The sequence below is a fragment of the Prionailurus bengalensis genome, chromosome C1 (genome assembly GCF_016509475.1).
Source record: "Prionailurus bengalensis isolate Pbe53 chromosome C1, Fcat_Pben_1.1_paternal_pri, whole genome shotgun sequence".
NCBI lineage: Eukaryota > Metazoa > Chordata > Mammalia > Carnivora > Felidae > Prionailurus > Prionailurus bengalensis.
The window spans coordinates 190004204-190028775 of record NC_057345.1 but is presented as its reverse complement, the minus strand read 5'-3'; the positions used below and the strand labels follow the sequence as shown (position 1 = coordinate 190028775).

The window sequence follows — 24572 nt, the reverse complement described above, 5'->3', positions numbered from 1 at the left end:
CTAATTTATTGCAGGTGGCAGTATTTATTGTTCAGCATGTAAGTAAAGCACATGAGAATGCGATGAAACTGAAAATCAGGAATCTATGTAATGTGACACAAAGAGAAAACAGACTTTATGTAGCTGGATGACACTATTCCATTAAGAGTGTAAGTTCAGGGGTGCCTGGGTGGTTCAGTCAGTTGGGTGACCGACTTTGGCTCAGGTCATGATCTCACGGTTTGTGAGTTCGAGCCCCACGTTGGGCTCTGTACTGACAACTCAGAGCCTGGAGCGTGCTTCTGATTCCATGTCTCCCTCTCTCTCTGCCCCTCCCCCACTCATGCTCTGTCTCTCTGTCTCAGAAATAAAATAAACATTAAAAAAAAAGAGTGTAAGTTCAAAATGTGATGAAAGACTGGAGAATAAACTGACGATGGGAAACACTTCAGGCAAAGAGGCCAGCTGGGAAACTACTGTAACTTTGGGAAAAGATAGCACACCAAACTAAGACATGACAACAGGAAAGGGAATGAAAATAAGGAAAACCATTCAAAAGCTATGTAAGGGATAATTAAGAGGACACTGTACCTAAAGAGCTATTATTATGTAGGGGATTAAGAGGGATGAGGACAGATTCATGGCTAATATTATTTTAATCTGAGTAACTAATAAATGAAGAAAATGAAACTACAACACAAAATGTGAGAGAAGCAGAGTCTAGGGCGAGGAGTAGACAAATGAGAAAACATAATGAATTCAGTTTCAGAAATTTTACATGGAAGCCCTCCTGTGGAGGAGGTATCCAATAGACAAGACAGGCAGCTGGAAATCTTCAAAAGGCAGGTTAGAATAGAAACACACGTGGGAAAGCATCATTTCATATACAAACAGTGGTGAAGTCATGAGATCACCACTTCATAGAGAGAATAGGCAAAAGGCAAGATGGCTAGGCATGGATCTGGGAATACAATCATTCAAAAGGTGAACAAGACTAAATATTAGTAAGAGAACTAGGAGGTTAAGCAGCATTGCTAGAAAAATATAGTTATAGAGGAGGATAACTACCAAATGGTTCAGAGACAAGAGAAACTGTAAGAAATAAAAACAAGTTGTTGCAAATACTCAGAAAGGAGTACTTTTTTAAAAAAGATTTTAAGCAATCTCTACACCCAATGTGGGGCTCAATATTACAACCCCAAGATCAAGAATTCCATGTTCAAATCTACTTCTGAAATCATTGTTGCACCATATGCTAACTTGGATGTAAATTAAAAAAAAAAAATAGAATTGCATGTTCCACTTCTTTTTTTACATAAAATTTTTTTATGTTTGTTTATTTTTAGACAAAGACAGAATATAAGCTGGGGAGGAGCAGAGAGAGTGGGAGACATAGAATCCAAAGCAGGCTCAGGCTCTGAGCTGTCAGCCCAGAGCCCGGTGTGGGGCTCGAACCCATGAACCACAAGATCATGACCTGAGCTGAAGTCGGACACTCAACCAACTGGGCCACCCAGGTGCCCCAAGAAAAGAGTATTGCTAATGAAAAAGTATGGACAAAATTTTTTTATAAAACCAAATAAAAAAAATAAAAGCAGACATAACAAAACTCTAAAACCAAGTATTTTTAATAATATATTTAAGAATACACTTTATTTCTGACTGTTTAAATTCCACAATTTACAAGTGGTTGTGTTCCAAAAGATACTTCACAAATCACTTGTTTGGAATTCACAAATAATTTTCCATCAAAAAAATGTTACAGATAATGGATAAGTTTCTAGGTTAGCCCACAGTGTCAAAACTATCCTATACATTTGTAGTGCGATGTTACAAAGCAGAACTGGGGTAAATGAAACAAAACAAAATATTTTTTAGAATACCATGATTTCTGGAAGCTAATGAAAATACTTACAGACATAAAAAGGAGTAGGTAGAACATTTTACAATTAATTCTGAAGGATACTTCAGGGAACTTTAAAGAGCTTTAGAGATTGATGCCACTGGTTTTATACTATTTCCAGTTTCACTTTGAAATGTATGAAATTTTTTTTCTTCTGTACTATCTCACTATCACTATTATACTTGGGGTATTTTTGAACATTGGGTAAGGAGAAAAACTGAGAGATGAAAAAAAGAAAGAAGGGGCACCTGACTGGCTTCAGTCCAGAAAGCGTGTGACTTTTTTTTTTTTTTTAATGTTTTATTTTATTTTTGAGAGAGTGAGAGAGACAGCATGACTGGGAAAAGAGCAGAGAGAGAGGGAGACAGAATCTGAGGCAGGCTCCAGGCTCTGAGCTGTCAGCACAGAGCCCGACACGGGGCTCGAACCCACAAACTGTGAGATCATGACCCGAGCCGAAGTCGGATGCCCAACTGACTGAGCCACCCAGGCGCCTGTGGAAAGCATGTGACTCTTGATTTCAGGGTTGTGAGTTTTGAGCCCCACATGGGGTGTAGAGATTACTTAACTAAATAATTTAAAAAAAGAAAAAGAAAAAAAGAAAGAGCACTAGTTTTCCTATACTTAACTAAAACCAAGGAGAAGGGACATAAAATTCTACCTATGTACAAGTATAAACGGGTGAGGAAAGGAAGAGGAACAGGGAATTTCCTGAAGTGGGATTTCTTGGCAAAAACAAAGAAAAAACAGGGGACACCATTCTTTAAGTATTACTAGATTCAAGTCATTCACCAATAGATATTTGCTGAGTAATAAGCACAGTCGAATTTCAATGAGTAGAGAAAGTATAATAGGTCTCAAGATATGTACAGGGAGGATAAGCTATATGTAAGTGACTATTCCTATAAAAGATATTCTTAAAGTCAGAGTTTCTTTCAGGGGTAGGACCATTATTTTGCCTTAAGGAAAATAGGTTACTGTGTCTGATTTATTTTAGAATATAAGATAAATGGTAGGTATCATAGATAGCACTCTTGATTAATTTACAGCATCAAATGTATTGGCCAATATATTAAGGCAGCTTTAAAAAGATTTAAAAACTGGTACTTGAATTCCATGTAAAACTTGGCCACTAAAAACAGGTGGCTACGATAAAACAATCACAATTTAGTATACACATGATTGCCAATGACTCAACAATCAACTATATTGGGTATTTCACAGACCTGTCTTCAAAAAAGGAGATACCAAGTCAGAAAGGTAGGGTCAGAAAGGTGGCCAGAAAGGAAGGGTTTTTTTCTAGAAAAAGATACTGGCCTAAGATCCTAAGGGTCCAAGAAGAATAGGTTATAAAACAAAAACTTAAACGGTTGCTAAGAATTCTAAATATATCTAATATTAGCCCTAGTCTTGGTAAGCAAAAGACTAAGGGAAAAGAACTAAAGCAAAAGACTAAGGTACTGTTTCAATGTACCATAATGGATACAAGAGACAATGCACTGCACATAAACTACAGTATAATTTTATGATTGCAAATTATGCTTTTCTTTGAAAAATTACAATTAATTAAAATAGGAATCATCTTAGATTTAGGCCAAAGAACAGCATTTAACATACACAACCATTTAAAAATCAACTATATTGTGTACAACAAAGCTTTGTATGTAAAACTTTAACATTCTGAAAAAGAAATAATTACAAAATGTCCCCCTTCCTTCATGAGTAAGCAATTCTGAAACAATAAAAACAACAAACAACCCACCCATACCCTCATTATCTTCAAGAAATAATTAAACAGCCATTGGAACTCACCTAGATTATCTCTCAAAGCACTAGCGTCTTCATGAGTTTTGAAGTTATAATTTGGCACCAATTTAAGTCTCATGCGGGAATAATTTTCTACATTAGCTAGTTTCCAGTGAACTGGATTTTGTTTCCTATGAATATTCATAAGTAAACAAGTAAAATTACTTAGTTTGAAGTTACAAAGATTGATTGATTGAAACAAAGTAAGAAAGTAAGAAAGTTACAAAGATTGATTGATTGAAACAAAGTAAGAAAGTATTCATATTAAAAACATTCATATTCATTATCTCATTTGACCCAAACAACCCTGAAAGAAAACTAATGAGAATATGCACAGTTTCAGTTTATACATGAAGAACCTAAGACAGGCTAAATTATTTGCCTGAAATGCTATGTTGTTTACAGGTAGCAGAAATAAGAACTGAACATAAATCTTCACCTTACAGCTTGATAGATTTTACTTTTTAACTGTTCAATGATAGTTCTTAACTAGGTATACAATGAGTTTATTCCAAATGCACTGTTCAAAATAAAATAATAATTTTAGTACAAATAAAGAGAGTATAATTGCAAATAGATCAAATCTAAATGTAAGAGCTAAAACTCTTTGAAGAAAAGATAGGAGTAGGGGCGCCTGGGTGGCTCAGTCGGTTAAGCATCTGACTTCAGCTCAGGTCATGATCTCACAGTTTGTGGGTTCGAGTTCCGCATCAGGCTCTGTGCTGACAGCTCAAAGCCTGGAGCTTGCTTTGGATTCTGTGTCTCCCTCTCTCTCTGCCCCTCCCCGGCTTGTACTCTGTCTGTCTTTCAAAAATAAATAAACGTTAAAAATTAAAAAAAAAAAAAAAAAAAAAAAAAAGAAAGAAAAGATAGGAGTAAATTTTCATGACCTTGGACTTGGGTATGGTTTCTTAGATATTATACCAAAAACACAATCAACAAAAGAAAAAAGACAAACTGGACTTTGAAATTAAAAACTTTTTGTGTACCAAACGCTAGTACCAAGAAAGTGAAAAAGACAATCTACATATTTACAAATCATAGATCTGATAAGGGTCTATTGCTGAGAAAAAACTCTTACAACTCAACCAAAAAACATCAAACAATCCAATTTAAAAAAGGGCAAAGAACTTAGACATTTCTCCAAAAAAGATATACAAATAGCCAACAAATGAAAAGATACTCAATGTCACTGGTCATTAAGAAGTACATATCAATGGGGTGCCTGGGTGGCTTAGTTGGTTAAGTGTCCGACTTTGACTTACTAAGGTCATGATCTCACGGTTTGTGAGCTCGAGTCAGCGTTGTGCTCTGGGCTGACAGCTCAGAGCCTGGAGCCTGCTTCGGATTCTGTGTCTCCCTCTCTTTCTGTCCCTCTCCCACTCATGCTCTGTCTCTGTCTCTGTCTCTGTCTCTGTCTCTCTCTCAAAAATAAACATTAAAAAAATTTTTTTTAATTAAAAAAAAAAAGAAATACAAATCAAAACCATAACATAGCCCTTCACATCCATTTGCCCTTCACATCACATAATAAAAAATTGGAAAAATTTTACAAATACTGGTAAGGTTGTGGAGAAACTAGAACCCGCAAACATTGCTGATGGTATGTTATATGATGCAGTTGCTGTGGAAAACAGTTTGGCAATTAGTAAGTAAGACATTGGATTATCACATGACCTAGTAATTTTGCTTATAGGTATACACTTAAAAGAATTGAAAACAGATGTTTGGAAACAAACAGTGTTCACAAATGTTCAAAGCAGTACTGTTTACAAAAGCCACAAGAAAACATCTCAATGTCTACCATCTGATGAATGAATAGACAAAATGTGGTTTGGCTATTGAAGAAGTGCTGATACATGATACAATATAATGAAAACATTATGCAAGTGAAATAAGTTGGACACAAAAGGCCACATTTGTAAGATTCTATCTATATAAAATATCAAGAATAGGTAAATCCATAGAGACAGAATACAGGCTGGTGGTTGCCAGGGACTGGGTAAAGGAACAATAGAGAGTGACTGCTTAATGGGTCCCAGGTTTCTTTCAGCAGTAATGAAAATGTTCTGAAGCTGGACAGTGGTAATGATTGCACATTATGAATGTACTTAATGTCACTAAATTGTGTATTTTTAAATGGTTAAGATGGTAAAGTTTATATTATGTGTATTTTGCCACAATAAGAAAGGTGTGTGTGTGTCTGTGTGTGTGTGTGTGTGTGTGTGTGTATATATACGTGTGTATATATGTGTGTGTATATAAGTTGACAGCCAACAATATTTTAACAGTTTATTTACTTGATCCTAAGTCACTTCTATTTTGCTGATTCAGCAAAGTATGACTTAGGATCAAGTAAATAAACTGTAAAATATTCAAACATATAACATCACTAACTCCAGCTCAAAGAGGCAGTATCAAGAAGAAAGAAATAAACTGATTCAAGACTTAAACTCTATATCACAGTGTAAAAAGAAGGGAAATAACTCCATGGTGAAAACACATATATGAAGCTCTGAACATCCCAGACCTGTAATTCACAAAAGACAACCAAATTAATTAAAAGCAATTTTTTGTAAGTTGAATGTTTTAAAAATTGAATTGGAGAGGTCACTGGCTCAAAAAGTTCTAGACAGAAGTTATAATGAGGAAAGAATATTTAATAAATGATATCCTCCTACCTTTCAGCCCAAGGTCCCCTTTCAGATGTAAGATAGAGCTGTATTGCCTTCCAGCGTCTCAGAGTGACTAACTGTTGACTGCTAAGTTGTTTAAGCATATTATTATACCTCAAGTTCTCTTGGCGTGCTTTTCGATTAAATGGCTCCACAAAAAACTCCTGAGATAGCAATAAATAATAGCCTTGAATCTTGTATTTACAGGTATATTTAAATTTTAATGCCATAATTTAAAAAATTTATTCCAATACAATCATGGAAAAGAAGCTGACAACCAACAGTATTTTCTTATTTTCATTAGGATAATTTTCTTTCATGAAGCATACTACTCTGTAACCTGTATTTTGTAAAACTTTAAAAATCTAAACAACAATAAACATGTGAAGAGCTTCAAAAATGATGTACCTCAATACAGAATTTTAAAACTCAGATTTATTAACCTTATACTGTCAAGTAAAATGATCTTCCTTTGGAGTCTTTTGGTTTTTAAGGCGCTGGAATGAAACTCATTCTTAAATAAAGTAGAAGGAAGAGTAACCACATCCACAGCTACTACTGGGGATCTAAAAGGCAAGGCCAAAGACAAAAGAAATCCATAGGGGAAAATCTCTCACAATGAAAAACTTCATCATTTGAATTGCTGCTCTCTGAATAATATCCTAGTCAGCAAATGAATTCACAAACTTATTCCAGTTTTCAGGATAAAATTCACTGATAATAGACTCTATCAAGATATAACTCAGTCCTGAAATTAAGTTTTATAGTTTTCAAAAAGAAAAGTAGTAAGACTGACTCAAACAGATATTCATCTATCAGGAACTAAAAATAACAGTATTTGTTTCACAAAATCAATACTGAATTATGTTAAAAAGAACAGTTAAAGACATGGATTTAGATGTGGGTTTAAAAGACATCTTTTAGAGAGGCAATACAGCACAGTGCAGTTAAGAGTTTAGAGTTAGGCCTGGTACAAATCTTAGGTACTTAATTCTCTGAGGTCCAGTATCTTCATCTCTAAGATGAGGCTGACAATATTTGTCATCAAAAAAGATTAAGATTTAAAGTACTTAATACAGTGCCAGAAAAGTAGCAAGCTCTCAATAAACTGTAGCTCTTATTCCTATAATTGTTACTATAATTACTAGACCTTTGTGAAATCAATGATTTGGTATTATTAAATATTTAAAACAGGTCAATGCTAAGAAAATTGAAGAAGTCATGACAACTCCATTATAATTAAACATCAATTTCACAATTGGTGAAGTTCAAGCAATAAGAATATTCTAAAGTTAGTTTTACCCAGAAAAGCTAAGGATGAAGTTACAAAGAAAGTGCTGGTTGGAATAGAAACTAACAGAACTCTGGGGCGCCTGGGTGGCGCAGTCGGTTAAGCGTCCGACTTCAGCCAGGTCACGATCTCGCGGTTCGTGAGTTCGAGCCCCGCGTCGGGCTCTGGGCTGATGGCTCAGAGCCTGGAGCCTGTTTCCGATTCTGTGTCTCCCTCTCTCTCTGCCCCTCCCCCGTTCATGCTCTGTCTCTCTCTGTCCCAAAAATAAAAAAAAAAAAAAATAAACGTGGAAAAAAAAAATTAAAAAAAAAAAAAGAAACTAACAGAACTTCTATGAGAGCAATAGAACAGTATTTTAAGCAGTGCTGCATCCAGTAATTCCACTTATCCTAGTAAAGCCATCCTGAATAAGCATAAAAATATGACTATAAGGATGATCAATGCTACTTAAAATGAACATTGATAAATTAGGTCCAAAATTGGGACATAAATTTAATTATGTTCTAATACATAATATAATGGAAAACTACACAGTCATATAATGGCATGGAAAGATGCTCACAATAAGAAAAGGAGCAGTAAATGAAAAGTGTGCCATTTTTATATACATTAAAAAAACCAAAATGTTAATAGTGGTGGATTACAAATGTTTCTTTTTATACCTATTAAGGAATAAATGTATTTTTACTTGATCATCTTTGTTTCATCAGTGTTTTGCCTGTACATATTTTATTCGATTGATATCTAAATATCTTATTCTTTTTAGAGATATTGTAAGTAGTGCTTTTTCAAAATTTCAGTTTACAATTGCTCATTGTTGGTATATAGAAATATGACTAAATTTTGTATATTGTATGTCTTGCAGTATTGCTAAACTCATTAATTGTAGGAGATTTTTGGTAAATTCATTAGGATCATCTACATAATAATATTATCTGCAAACAGTTTTATTTCTACCTGTCCAATGTAAATGACTTTTATTTCTTTCCCTATTCTTAATGCATTTGCTAGGATATATAGTACAACAGTGACTGGAAGGGTGGTGAGAGTGGACATTCTCAGCCGGTTCTCTGCTTACAAGGAAAGCACTCAGTTTTCCACCTTTAAATATTTAAATATAAAGCTAGCACGGTGCCTGAGCCACACAGTTGGTTAAGCATCAGACTCTTGATTTCAGCTCAGGTCATGATCTCATGGTTCCTGAGCCAGAGCCGTAAAACAGGCTCTGCAATGAGAGCATGGAGCCTGCTTTGGATTTTCTCTCTCCCTCCTCACATGTGCACATACATATGCACATACATATGCATGCTCTCAAAATAAATAAACTTTAAAAACAAATATGAAGCTAGCTGTAAGATTTTTGTTGAGATTCTATTTCCAGTTTTCTGAGAGCTTTGATCATAAAACAGATGAGTTTTGTCAAATGCTTTTTCTACATCTGATATGATTAGTTTCTTTTTAATAAATATGAATTTAGTCCATTACCCTTATATTGGCTGACTGTCAAATGTTGAAGCAATCTTGCATTCTTAGGATAAACTCTACCTGGTGTGATGTATTACTTTTTTATATATTGCTGGATCTGGTTTCCATCAATGTTCCTAAGAGATATTGATCTGTAGTTTTCCTGTTCCATTTTTGTGATTTTTTAATTCCAGTATAATTAATATACAGTGTTATATGAGCTTCAGGTGTATTCTTACACTATTTTTGTATGGTTTCAATAAGGGGATAACACTGTCCTCACATAATGAGTTGGAAGTGATTCCATTTTTCTGTTTTCTGAAGAGACTGTGAGGAATTGGTGTTATTTCTCCATTAAATGTTCAACAGAATTCACCAGTGAAACCACTTGGGCCTGGAGTCTTCCCTTTTGGAACATATTTAAACTGTAAGTTTAGTTTCTTTAATAGGTAAAAGACTAGGTTATCAACTTATTATTGAATTTTGGAAATCTGGATTTGTCAAGAAATTGAGACATTTAAGTCATCTTATTTATGTGCATAGATTGGTTTGTGGTAGTACCTTATTATCATGTTGATGTCTGTGACTGAGTGGTGATATTCCCCTGTCATTTCTGGTAATGGTACTTTTTCACTTTCTTTTTTTTGTTTTGTTAATCTGGCTAGAAGTTGACCAATTTTATCAACATTTTAAAGAAGTAGATTTTGGTTTTATTAATTTTCTCTATTATTTTCCTGCTTTCAGTTTCATTGATTTCTGCTCTTATTTTTGTTTGTTTCTTATTTAGAAACTAGTTTAGTTTTCTTTCTAGTTTAAGGTAGATACATAAATTATTAATCTGAGGCCTTCTTTTCTAAAGCAAGTATTTAGTACCATCAATTTTCTTTAAGCACTGATATATACCCAGCCTCCTTAGAGATATGAACTATCAGCCTAATAGACTTTTTACATATCCACTATGCATAGAACATTTTGATATTAACTTTTTTGTTACTGATTAGTCTTTTTCTTTCAATTCTGAAATAATTTTCAAATAGGAAACTGCATTTGTTTTCAAAGTTGACTTATTACTCTCATTTTAATATCAAATGCTTGAAATCAATATAAAAAACTAGACACTAAAAACATTTAATAATTTTTACCTGAAACTTAAGCTTGCTTTCTCCTCCTTCCCGGTCTCGTTTATGCATATTCACCATTAAGGCTTCATAACAATCCTTCCAATAAAGTGCCATGTTCTCATGACCACCATAAAATGTAAGGGTTTCATATTGCTTCATGTAAGGCACAATCTTACAAAAATATACATATATACACAAAATTTAATACATACTTCTAATAAAAATGACAATAGAAAATTCACTCAAAATAGATAAAACTTACATATTTTTCAATGTAAACTTGCCATTCATTTGAACTGCAATATTCTTGAAAATCTTCAAAAAATGAAGAACTACCATTGGTAAAAGGTAAAGAAGGCAGGTGCAAGTTCATGAAGAGAAGCTCATAAATTTTGGAAACCAGGGTACGGATAAGGGGAATCAGAAATGAGTAGATTTCAGTCTGTTCCTTGATTGACTGACTTAGAACATGTTCCAGCTTCCCTAAAATGTAACATGCTTCATCCTGATTTTCAATCACTTTGGTCTGAAGAAGGGTGTTTAGCTTAGCTGATGCCATTGCACAAACCTGAGGAAAATAGTACAGGTGAGAAAGAACAAAATAAAGCAGACATTTAGCAAAAGATCTTTGGCTCTTCAAGTTTTGTTTGTTTAATAATTTTTTTAAATGTTTGTTTATTTTTGAGACAGAGACAGAGCATGAACAGGGGAGGGGCAGAGAGAGAGGGAGACACAGAATCTGAAACAGGCTCCAGGCTCTGAGCTGCCAGCACAGAGCCCAACGTGGGGCTCGAACCCATGAACTGTGAGATCATGACCTGAGCTGAAGTTGGACACCTAACCGACTGAGCCACCCAAGTGTCCCTGTTTGTTTTTTTTAATCAATTATAAAAGCAGAATATACAGAAAAGGTATAGTGGATAATTAATCACCCAAACATCTATTCCACTCTTCCTAATAGTGTGCAAGGACAGAGGAATTATACTAAATTTTTTTTTAATGTTTATCTATTTATTTTTGAGACGGAGAGGAGACACAGAATCTGAAGCAGGCTTCAAGCTCCAAGCTGTCAGCGCAGAGCCCGATGCAGGGCTCAAATCCACCAACCTTGAGATCTTGACCTGAACAGCAGTCAGATGCTTACTCAACTGAGCCAGTCAACCCTAACTTTTCTACTTTTAACTTAAGGTTCTACTGCTGAAGCTTTTCCATTCTCCTCAGACTTTCCAAATCTTTAGTTTTTGAATCTGACTAAAGCAGCTTAATTCTAATAGAGACCAACAAATATAAGAAAAAAGGCCATAGGGGCACCAGGATGGCTCCGTCAGCTGAGCATCTGACTTTGGTTCGGGTCATGATCTTTGGGTTCATGAGTTCAAGCCCCACATCGGGCTCGCTGCTGTCAGTGCAGAGTTCGCTTCAGACCCTCTGTCCCTCTCTCTCTCTGCCCCTCCCCAGCATGCACTATCTCTCAAAAATAAACAAACATTAAAAAAAAGAAAAAAGGCCATAAAATTTTATCATACAGGAAATACCAGAACTAATAATTCTGGGCTTTTTTGCTATGTGTTTAAAAAAAAATTTTTTTTTTAATGTTTATTTTTGAGACAGAGAGAGACAGAGCGCAAGCAGGAGAGGGGCAGAGAGAGAGGGAGACAGAGAATCTGAAGCAGGCGCCAGACTCTGAGATGTCAGCACAGAGCCTGACATGGGGCACGAACCCATGAACTGCGAGATCATGACCTGAGCCAAAGTCGGATGCTTAACTGACTGAGCCACCCAGGCGCCCCTACTATGTGTTTTTTAAAACACTGTTTATATTGGGGTATCTGGGTGGCTCAGTCGGTTAAGCGTCTGACTTGGCTCAGGTCATGATCTCACGGTTCACGGGTTCATACCCCACATTGGGCTCTGTGCTGACAGATCAGAGCCTGGCACCTGCTTTGGATTCTGTGTCTCCCTCTCTCTCTGCCCCTCCCCTCCTCATGCTCTGTCTCTGTCTCTCAAAAAATGAATAAACATTAAAAAAAATTTTTTTTAAGTAAAATACCGTTTATACAAAAAGTTAAACATCTAGTGCTTTGCTTTTAACTTAATATCATGGTATTAAATAATGTTCATATGTTTATTTAGAAGTATAAAGATATTTCAATGAATACAAGATAATTTACTTGACCACTGCCTTAATTTTGGATAAGTACACATGTCACATACAGATACATATGATCCCCCCTACCCCCATTATAAAGAGCACTGCATGAGGGTCACTTGAGAAACTACAAAAAATACTGATGCCCTATTTCCTCCTTTCTAATATAATTACTATGGTGATGCCCCACAAGGTAATTTCATGTTCTCATCACTGGCTCATGTAAGACAACTGGGGGAAGAGGAAACCAGAAAAATGGAGATCATATGCTGCATCTAAATAAATCAGCAACCACCTAGTCCTACTTTAGAGACAAGCTAGGAAATGTTGACATTTATGTGACATCTTCTAATACATACACACAGGCAATTAACTAGTAAGTATGAGCCACACAAAACAAGTTTGTAGTCAGAATGGCAAAGAACCTTTATTATAACCCCTATAAGGGAAGAAGTTGCTTTCCCAGCCTTTAACATGTACAATAACCTCAGAGAAACGTGTTTTTATTCCTGAGAGAATAAAATTAAACAACTAGCCAGTAAAAAATGTTTTAGGTTACTAACTACTGGTAAACAATCCATAGGTTCTATACTCTTTATTTAACAAGTATTTATAGAGGCCTACTATGGGACAGGCATTGAAATATTTAATGGTGAACAAATTAAACAAATAGGTATTTATGGAAATTTCATTAAAGAGAAACACTGAGAGTAATTATAAGTGGGGGAAAAACAACAACCCCAAAACCAAGAGTTCTCATATCCACCTGGCATGCTGGCTGCAACTGCTTTAACAGCCATCAGGCTAATATTAATGAAAAGGCCCCAAAAACTATTTTCATTCTATCTCTCGGTAGAAAAAACCTGAGAATACCACCATGAACATCCATCAAGGCTGTTTGGTATTTTACATTATTATTTTAGGATATACTTTTAGACTAGAAATACTAGACAAAGAGTGTGATTGTTTTTTTAAATACATATATTTTCAAATTACATTTGAATGGATACATAATTCAAGGTTCCACAATCCATGTATCAGCAAGCAAATCTTATTTATTTAGCTTTTCTGTGTTTTCCATGTTTCTACAATGAATATGTTACTTTTATGATTAAGAAAAAAACCCCACTATTTTAAAAAATTTCTTTTGTGATTTTAATTTTATTTTTATTTATAAAAATAGCGCACAACTGGGGGAGGGGGGAGAGGGGGAGAGAGGGAAAGGAGGGAGGAACGAGAGAGAGAGAGAGAGAGAGAGAGAGAGAGAGAGAATGAATCTCAAGCAGGCTCCACACTCAGTGCAGAGCCTGATGCAGGGCTTGATCTCATGACCCTGGGATCATTACCTGAGCTGAAATCAAGAGTCAAACACTCAACTGACTGAGCCACCACTCAGGAGCCCTCCAAAAAACCCAATGTTTAAAAAGTTAGTAATATGGGGAAAGGAATTCAATATAATTGTAAGAAAAAAAGAAAATAAAATTATCAAAATATATGATGTTTTCAATCATCTGAAAAAGATAAGTGCATAGAAAAATATTGACAGTTATTTCTTCTTGGGCTATGGGATGATGGATTTATTTTCTTCTCTTTATGTTTTTGTGTATTTTCCATAATGATCATGTTTTACTTTTACAATTAGGAAAAAATATCTATTGAAAATATGGCCTTTTAAAAATATGGCAACCTTATGGAATTTTAACCTGTCCATGTTATCAACATTACAGTAAGTTTATATATATTAGAAACCATCCCCAACCCTACCCCTTTGCCCCAAGTACTTGAAATTCCAAAATCAAAAGGAAATTAAAAGGGCCAGGTAAGTAGTTATGAGATACATGTCATGATTAACTCAACCCAAGTTCTCCAATATAAACCGAAAGTTGACAGACTAAAATTCATTGCAAATTTTCCAACCTGTAACATTTTTTAAAAGAGTTTTTTCTTAAGTTTATTTATTTTGAGAGAGAGAGAAAGAGAGACAGAGAGACAGAGAGAGAGAGAGAGAGGGAGAGGGAGAGGGAGAGGGAGAGGGAGAGGGAGAGGGAGAGGGAGAGGGAGAATGAATGGGGGAGGGGCAGAAAGAGAAGGGGAGAGAAAATCATGAGGGCAGAGCTTAACAGAGGATCATGACCTGAGCCAAAACCAAGAGATGGATGCCTAACCAACTGAGCCACCCAGGCACATTCCCCAACCTTTAAAATTTTTAATTAAAGATAGAAATAATAAATATTCCTTGAGTCCATATTTTATTTATCTGTGTTTTGAAAACCTAGCACAATGCTCAAACTTGGTAGGTATTCACAGTAAGCATTTGATTAATTAAAAAATGAGATATAATGTAAAACTGTGGATTAGTGAAGTAACAGAAAAAGATTTGAAAGAAAAAAAAAACACCTCAATTTTCCTCAAAATATAAGCCCTAAAGTTCACATGTATGAGTGACAAGTATAAATAGTCTAAGCAGGTTGTGTACTTCCTAGCTACACTACAGATGATATAATACCTCCTACTATAAGCTATGTATAAATCCTTTAAAAGGCAACGTTGAAATTATATTGAATCAGGAAGAAACCATCAATGAGCTGCCTCTGAAGCTTCTTTCTGATTAACAAAACTGAAACATATATGCTTTTGGAACTAATAAAAAAAATTAAAATGCTGAAAATTATTACCATTTAATATTAAATTATTAAATATTAATATATTAATATATTACCATTTAGTTATTACACAAATAATTCCTATACTGCATACAAAGTACAAAAAATAATGCAAATGAATTGACAAACCTGCACATTACCCATTCCAATGAATCCTAGAAGTAACTGGATTTGAACTTGAGAAAGTTGTGCCAATACTGAACTTTCAGAATACCAAACTGACAGACCATCGAAGAGCAGCATCAGATCCTCTAAAAGCTATCACAAGAGAAAAATTGAGAAATAAAAACATTCCATCTTAGAATCAACTGATGAGTTCTCCCCAACAGTAATATACATTATAAGTGTTTTCAAAACTAGTTTAATGTACAAATGGAAAAAGCCAAGAGAATTATCTTAGTAATAGCTAATGAAATTGGTTAACTGTTTATCCATGTTTGTTAAATCCAATTAAATTTTAATGCTCCAAAAAGGGGGTACAAAAGTTTTTTTCCTTGAATAAAGTGCTTGACTACAGAAAGTAATTTCAAAGTGTTATTTATTGCTGTACCTTTTCAGTCCACATGTTTGAATTAACAAGCCCCTCTGACTGCAGAAAGTCCTGTATGATCAGGATGAGCCGCAAGGCATTTTCAGCAGTTACTGGATTCGTGTTTGATTCTCTGTTTTCCATGACTGCCCATTCTAACATCTTCTGTAGCAAACTAAGTGCAAAACAAATCCTCTTAAAACCATTTTCAGCTTAGAAAAATAGTAAAACATGAAAAAGTCAATTATTTGTTAATATGACTGTATTCCTAAAGATACACTATCACAGACAGGGATCCAAGGACATTGTAGATGGTATCTAATAACAATGAAGCAACTTTTTAATCTCTGAAGTATCTACCCTCAATAAGTATAATACAAAGGCAAAGTAAAAGTTATCTGTTCTACTTGACTATAAAAAAGCTATTAAAATATTTCAAATTCCAGTTTCTATAAGATAACTAAAAGTTTCTTTAAAGCTCTAAATTGGGAAGGCAAGAAACGGCTTATTATGTCTTGCAGCGGGTCTAGCCCTGCAGAGAACTCTAAATGCTTTAGAGAAGTAATATCTATGAAAACACTATTTGCTTCCTTTAGCATGGAAATCCTCAAATTTGGACAGACTGTAGAACACAATTCACTGAGTGCTTAGATATTATCAAAACTATTTTAAACAATAAGGAATATGTAATCCCTTAAGCCCAAACTAAAGTTTTAAAGTTGGAATTACTTCTGGACTTCTCTCTAGATTCCACTAAAATGGCAACAGAGAGGAAAAGGAGCTGAGTACAAAGTTTCTCCTTTTCTCTCACTACACCTACTGAATCCTGAATAAATGTTCAATAAATAATATTATCTTAGACTCCAGACCACTCCAAAAGGAGAGGGTAAATCACCAAATAAATGCTTACATTAATTTTATTTCATCTGATGGTCGAAGTAGTTCACTGGATATTCCTGGTTTAGTTAGTGCTGAAAACACTTGTCCTCGTTCAATCCAAGTATTATTATCTGACTTTTCTAGTCCCTTACACATTACATAGTTCAAAATATTTGTCAGTAATTGAAGAAGCTCCTCCTCACATCTCTGTAAAGAAAGATAAAGTAATATTAAATTATTGGAAGGAGGAAGTATTAAAAGCACATTAAAAGAACCATCCTATATAGTGACTGTAATTATTTAACATACTTTTAATGTGTCTTATGAACCAGGAACTTTGCTAGGTAGGCCCTAGCAATACAAGGATGAATACAACACCGGTTTTGCTCTCAAGACACAATTTAGTGACTTCTAGGCTTCCAAAATCTTATATCTTGAGACTTAGAACATGAGTATAATATGAAATTGTTAACAATCACACAATTCTAAGGACTAGAAATATATCATAGATGCATGAAAATAAAAACAGCTTTTGGACAAATAAGGAATTTTACCTCTTGGCTTTCAAGTAACGACAAGTCATCACTAAACCCCGTATCATTTGTGATGCTGCTCTCTTTGTCAGATGGCACAGAAAATGATTTAGTAGATTCTATTGGGGATGGTGTACTAGGCAAGCTGTCTGGCATGTGACTTCCACTGTCGCTCAGTTCACACGAGTCTATTCCACTGAAATCTAAACTCAAATGTGAAGGATTATTATTCCAGAATTCTTCTTGATTCTCTGATTTGAAAGTTAATTCTCCCACAGAACTATCTTCTTGAAATAATGGTGTGTTTGAGTCTAGAGAGTGTCTATCCTCTAAACTCCACTGATCAGAAGACACATTAGCTGAGCCAAAAGAGTTGATTTTTTCCTCATCAGTCTTTTCGTCGAAGTTCCTCTTAAGATCTTCACCTACCACATTTTTATCATTGTCTTTCATTGAAAGAGCTCTACTGTGCTTATGAAGAGTATTTCCATTTTCAAAATTTGTTTTTAAAAAGAGCCTAACCAAAGTGTCTTGCCAACCCACTTGTTGAGATATTTGATGTGCTGCATCTGGCTGGGACTGCAAAATCTGTAAAATCTGTGAAGAGATTAAGAATACAAAACTCGTCAAAAAGTACACAGTACTTCACATCAAAACCAGTTTCTTCCTAGTTATTTTAATGACAAAGTAATTTAATGAGAAACTGTGGGAAGATACACTTCCAAAAGATTATGTTCTTAACTGGATTACAAATTATCTGGAAGGCACACACTGTGCTTTTAACTAATCTGCATATTACTCATTGTACAGAGTACTTAAACATTTGCTGAAAGATAAAAAGAAAAAAAATAAAATGATCCTCCACATGTCAACACTCATGTTATTAATTTAATTTGGTCAGAGAGAAAATATACATAGAATGAAGATACATATAAAATGTAATAAAGTTATATCCTCTCAACTAAATACCTTCCATGAGCCTACTGCATTTCTTTAGCAAATACTGAATATCTACTATGTACCAGGCCCTGTTCTGGCCCTAAGGTTAGCAGAGTAAATATGACACACAAATACTTTAATAGAACCTAGATATCCCAAGAATGTTTCCCCATCTCATTTTATTTTTATGGGCAAAGTAAATGGCTACTTTTGCAAAAACACTTTTTTTCCCATTAATTCTATCTTGAATAACAAACAAAATAAAAACTGTATTTTATTTCTTTATTTATTTGAAAGAGAGAGAACGCAAGCAGGGGGGAAAGGAAGAGGGAGGAAAAGAGAGAGGGAGAGAGGGAGGGAGGGAGGGAGGGAACGAGAGAGAGAGAGAGAGAGAGAAAGAGAGAGAGAGAATCTTAAGCAGGCTCCACACTTAGCATGGAGTCCAAAATGGGGCTTGATTCCACAACTCTGGGATCATGACATGAGCCGAAATCAAGAGTCAGACACTCAACCAACTGAGCCACCCAGGCACCAAAAAAACTATATTTTAATTTGAAAACAATAACTCCAATAAAATGGATACTGCTATTTAGCTGGAAATAGAAACTGAAATTAAAGAATACACACAGAAATGTCAATGAGTATAATCTCTACTATCCAACTCATTTCCCATTTTTGGATTAAAACAGGTTCTCAAACACTGTCAGGTATTCAGTTAAGACCCTTAAGACATTTTTATCACAAAGACAATAAACTTCTATGTAGATGAAAAGAAATTTTGCTCCCAGTATTTAGAAAATCTCTTTTATCTCTGACAAGTTTCATAGGAGATGAATAATATTGATAGGGACTTTAATATCAATGGCTCTAATGCATGCTGATGCTGATATAGAAAGCAATTAGTCACAATGAGTCACAATAATGTGATGTTTTCCTTTCCTTCGTTGTGATAGGTGAGCTACCACTATTCTAGTGATAGAAAATACCATTTTTTCCCCACAGCAAAGAAATTTTAGTGATTTCATAATTTTAAAATTTCCATAAGGGGCGCCTGAGTGGCTCAGTTGGTTAAGTGTCTGACTCGATTTCAGGTCAGGTCACGACCTCACAGTTTGTGGGTTTGAGCCCCCCATCAGGCTCTGCACTAAAAGTATGGAGCCTACTTGGGATTCTCTCTCTCCCTCTCTCTATCTGCCCCTCCTCCTTCACTGTCTCTCTCAAAAATAAACTTAAAATAAAATATCCATAAAATTACTTATTTTATGTTCATTTTATATACATGTAATGGATAAAAACTAGGCTGCATCAAAAGTTGTTTTCAAACTGAAAGGAAAGGATCACTCTATATGGCCTGCTTCAAGGACAATATGGTAAAATCCATCAAAATGCAAAATGTGAGTACCTTCTGAGACAGCAATTCCCTTTCATGGATTAGGTCCTACAGATATATTACCAAAAACAGGTAAAAGTATATGTAAAAAAGTGTTCTTAACGGAAGTTTATTAACATATAAATGTAGGAGACAATCTAAATGTCCATGTACAGGGAACCAGGTAATACTTCATACAATAGTCATAGAATGAAAAACTCTATGAGGCCAGTAAAGAGAAAGATACACATACAGACTTATAATGGAAAAATACTGTAACATAACTAAGGAGTAAAATTAAAAAGAAAAACAAGAAAATAAATTAAACAGTGGTCAGAGGTTAACAGCAGGGAAGACAGAAGGTTATAATTAGGAAGAAGCACACAGGATAACTAGTTCTTGACTTAGTTAAAAGTTAAAGGAGTACATTCTCCTTGCTAAGTCACTCTTGCTTTTCCACCAAGTTCAAAAGATTAACTCTAAAATATGGTATATGAATTAGAAATGGTTTTTATCTTTGAAAGTTCTTGACAAACTATCCTCTTGTAATAAATCTTTTACTGGGGCAAGGGCATATTTCCAGGTGACTACATGAGGCTAAGAAGAACACATTTTTGTGGTTACATGAAGTTAATTCACCTCAAAAAAGGAAACTATTTAAAAATCGTGCCATTTATAAAATAACAGATATTAAAACTTATACCTGGTATAAAATACTCAATATAAAAGCTATTCACAGTATGACAATATTGTTACTTCTAAAGTGTATTTTAATTTTTTTAACGTTTACTTTTGAGAGAGAGAGAGAGAGTGCGAATGGGGGAGAGGCAGAGAGAGAGGGAGAAAGAAACTGAAGCAGGCTCCAGGCTCCAAGCTGTCAGCACAGAGCCCGACATGGGGCTTAAACTCATGAACCACGAGATCATAACCTGAGATGAAGTCAGACGCTTAACCAACTGAGCCACCCAGGCACCCCTTTAAAGTATATTTTAAAAGTTCACTAACCTTTCTGCAGATAACCACCCTGACATTTATATGTGTCCTGTGAGATATATATACCATGGACAACAGATCTTTGAAATTAATAGCAGGATCTATGGTGGGGAAAAAACAAAAAGTTAAAATTAAATTCCAGAGATAGCCAAAGAACTATGAGTGATGGTTAATGAAATAACTGTTTTCATTTTTATTTTATTTTTCTTGCTGTCAACAATAGACAGCCTTTGGTTTTTTCTAGCTTTGCTAAGATATAATTGACATAAAACTGCATAAATTTAAGGTGTAAAACATGATGATCTGATATTCATATATATTGTAAAATAATTACCACAATAAGGTTAATTAACATCCATCACCTCACATAGTTACCATTTTCCTATCATGGTGGTAACTTTTAAGATCTGATCTTAGCAACTTTCAAGTCCATAATACAGCATTGTTAACTATAGTCACCATGCTGCACATCAGATCCCAGAACTTATTCATCTTATAACTGGAAGCGTGTACCCTTTGACCACCTCATTCATTTGCCCCACCTCCCACCCCACCCCAGCAACTAGCAATCTGTTCTCTGTTTCTAGGAGTTTGTTTTTTTTTAATTTCTCAACATACGTGAGACCGTATTTGTCCTTCTCTGACTTAATTTCACTTAACATAATAATGTCTTGCAGGTTAATGTGTTACAAATGGCAGGATTTCCTTCTTTGTTGTGGCTGAATAATATTCTTTTTTTTTTTTTTTAATTTTTTTTTTAACATTTATTTATTTTTGAGACAGAGAGAGACAGAGTATGAACGGGGGAGGGGCAGAGAGAGAGGGAGACACAGAATCGGAAGCAGGCTCCAGGCTCTGAGCCATCAGCCCAGAGCCTGACGCGGGGCTCGAACTCACGGACCGCGAGATCGTGACCTGGCTGAAGTCGGACGCTTAACCGACTGAGCCACCCAGGCGCCCCTGAATAATATTCTTTTATATATACATACACACACACACATAACACATTCTTTATCCACTCATCCATCAGCAGACGCTTAGGCTATTTCCATGTCTTAGCCATTATAAACGATGCTACAATGAACGTGCAGATAATTCTTTGAGATAGTGATTTCATTTTCTTTGGATATTTACCCAGAAGATGGATTGCTAGATCATATGATAGTTCTATTTTTAATGTTTGGAGGAACCTCCATACTGTTTTCTATAATGGCTGCACTAATTTGCATTCCCAGCATCAATGGACAAGGGTTCCCCTTTCTCCATAACTTCACCAGCACTTGTTATCTTTTGTCTTTTTGATAATAGCCATCTTAACATGTAAGACCTGCTATCTCCTTCTGGTTCTGATTTACATTTCCCTTATGATTAAAGATGTGGAGCACCTTGTCATCTACCTGCTGGCTACTTGTATGTCTTCTATGCAAAAACTGTCTATTCAGGGGGCAGCTGGGTGGCTCAGTCATGATCTCACAGCTCGTGGGATCGAGCCCCCCCTCAGGCTCTGCGCTGTTGGCATGGATCCTGCTTGGGATTCTCTCTCTCCCTCTCTCTCTGCCCCTCCCTGCTTGTGCTCTCTCTCTCTCAAAATAAATAAATAAAACTTAAAATAAGTCTCATCGGGTCCTTTGCTCATTTTTTTAACATTTTTTTTATTTTTTGAGAGAGCGTGCACATGTGCATGTGCACGCAAGTGAGGGAAAGACAGAAAGGGAGGGAGAGAGACTCCCAAGTAGACTCTCAGCTGTCAATGCAGAGCCCAGCGTGGGGCTGGATCCCACAAACCATGAGAGTGTGACCTGAGCAGAAACTGAGTCAGATGTTCAACCAAGTGAGCTACCCAGGCACCCTCTTTTGCTCATTTTTAACTGGATTTATTTTTGCTATTATATTATATGATTTCCTTACGTATTTTAGATATTAACCTCCTCTCAGATATTTGAGTCACAAGTATTTTCTCCCACCCTGTAGACTGCCTTTTCATTTTGTTGGTAGTTTTTCTCACTGTGCAGAAGCTTTTTAGTCTGATATTGCCTCACTTGTTTATTTTGCTTTTGTTGCTAGTGCTTTTGGGGTCATATCCAAAAAGTCATTGCCAAGACAAATGTCAAGGAGCTTTTCCTTATGTTTTCTTCTAGGAGTTATATGGTTCAGGGTTTACATTTAAATCTTTAATCCATTTCAAGTTAATTTTTGTGAGTAGTGTGAGATAGGGGTCCATTTTCATTCTTTTGCATATGAATATCCAGTTTCCCAACACCATTCATTGAATAGACTATTTTTCCTCCACTGAGTATTCTTGGATCTCTTGTCAAATATTAATTGACCAGATATACATTGTTTTACTTCTGGGCTCTCAATTCTGTTCCAATGGTGTATGTATGTTTCGATTACTCTAACAGTTTGAAATCAAGAACCATGATGCCTCCAGCTGCATTCTTTTTGAAGTTCTCTCTCAAAGAATGAACTGGGGGTAACAGTTACATAAATGCTGAAATAACTCTCATTTAAAATAAGGATTATACATATGTTTAAATCTTGCAAAGAAAATAGATTTAGAATGTTTGACATTCTCCTGAGTAAGCCCTAACTGTTCTTTTCTTTTATTGCCTGAAAATACTATCCATACTGTTATAATATCCATATTATTTATCTTTTTATGTACATATCTTGTATCTTATGTACTTGTCTTATCAATGAGAAGGTAAACCAATCAAAGCAAAGAACCTTATCTTATACCTTTTAAACCCCCAGCATCTGACATAAACACTACAGTTTGTCCTAAGTACTAAAAAAAGTTTTCTTAAAAAAAATGAGAAGCAAAAAAGAATATCTGAAATTAAGGATTTACGCTCCCTAAAGAAAAAGATAAAATGTTTTGTATGTATTTTCTCTAGCATCTTTTCCTTATAGAGAACTCAATTATTTACTAATCAATCAGTAAATTTCTACTGAAGGCCTATGGCACTATGCTATGCCCTGGGGAGATAATAACAAAAAAGATAGATAAAAAATAGTACCTAATAAAGCCCTGCTGAATCAAATAACAGGTAATTTAAAAAGTAACCTGAGGAAGGAAAGGAAAAAAAAAAACCTTCAGGAAAAAAACTGAGAATATCACATACAATTATGCTACTATGAAGAACATTTCTTAAATATATCAGTATTATCAGCCTTAGTCATACCTGTATTTATAATTTGATTGGTGAGGCTTTTAATGAGATTGGCATTAACGGGTGCTTCATTAAGAAGAAGTCCCAATCCTGAATAGCCAACTTCTCTGAGCCGAATGCGCTGTTTACTTCGTTCATAAACATTCGTGCATTTCAACATTTGTTCCATAACCTGGTTACAACAGTAATATATTTTTCTCAACACAGAGAACTAAGGACAGTCTGTCACTATTTAAAGTAATTTAAAATTTCCTTTTTAATGGCTAAGGCTTAGATGGAAACAAACCCTACAGCCTCCAAGAAGAACAAAGATATGTTATGAAAGAAGAAAAAGATACTTCTAGATCAATCTCATAATTTGTATAACACTTATGTAACAGTTATCAAAATAATTTTCGAGAACAAGGAAACATTTTGTAAAGGAAAACAACCATATACTAAAATGGGAGAATGAATTAATAATCCCATACCTCTTGCAGTGAGATCAACATTTAAAAGTGAAACACTGAAACCCTAGGTACAGGGTAATTTTGGCAGAGTATCATGAACAATCCATATAAGGTCATTTTTGGAGAAATAACATTTAATCTCCATAAAGGAAAGCTTATTTGGGCAGATGCTTTGAAGAACAGCCATGGGGGGCAGCATAATTGATACTCAAGAGAGCCTATGCCAGATCATTTTTATTACACCCTTGTTTTCCAAAGTTTTGGGATTCCAAACACAGTCAATCCAAACTTGACCCCATAAGTAGACTTTATAACATAACACTAATGATATAAGAGGAAACAACTGCCACAAGCAATTAGGCATAATGAGTAGAATAAATCATGAAAAGTAGAAATAGGACCAATTCCTCTATTTTTTAACAAAAAAGGTTAAGTGGGTAGCTTCAACCGAAGCTCAAACTGACTACTTTGGATAGCTTAACAAAATATTCAATATCCTCTGACAAGTTACCAACCTCTCTGGCCTCAGTTTCTTTATCTGTAAAATGGGAATAATAATATTCACTTCATAAGGTTTTTGCAAGGACTAAGATAGCTAATATATGAAGAATATATTACTGCTTGACAAATAGTGGTGCTACATAAAGTCAAGTTATT

The 24572-nt window shown here is 35.0% G+C and overlaps 1 protein-coding gene across 3 annotated transcripts in view; it reads right to left on the bottom strand.

The window, feature by feature from the left end:
* Window positions 1–24572, bottom strand: part of NBEAL1 (neurobeachin like 1) — a 171203-nt gene that overhangs the window by 63676 nt on the left and 82955 nt on the right. For all 3 annotated transcript variants that reach the window (XM_043577516.1, XM_043577517.1, XM_043577518.1), the window contains 10 exons: window positions 23479–23638; window positions 20306–20394; window positions 17014–17589; window positions 16491–16666; window positions 15602–15755; window positions 15181–15309; window positions 10502–10807; window positions 10261–10410; window positions 6370–6527; window positions 3695–3819 (listed from right to left, as the gene is read on the bottom strand). In XM_043577516.1, the coding sequence (XP_043433451.1) occupies window positions 3695–3819; window positions 6370–6527; window positions 10261–10410; window positions 10502–10807; window positions 15181–15309; window positions 15602–15755; window positions 16491–16666; window positions 17014–17589; window positions 20306–20394; window positions 23479–23638 (2023 nt within the window). The remainder of the gene's footprint in view (window positions 1–3694; window positions 3820–6369; window positions 6528–10260; window positions 10411–10501; window positions 10808–15180; window positions 15310–15601; window positions 15756–16490; window positions 16667–17013; window positions 17590–20305; window positions 20395–23478; window positions 23639–24572) is intronic.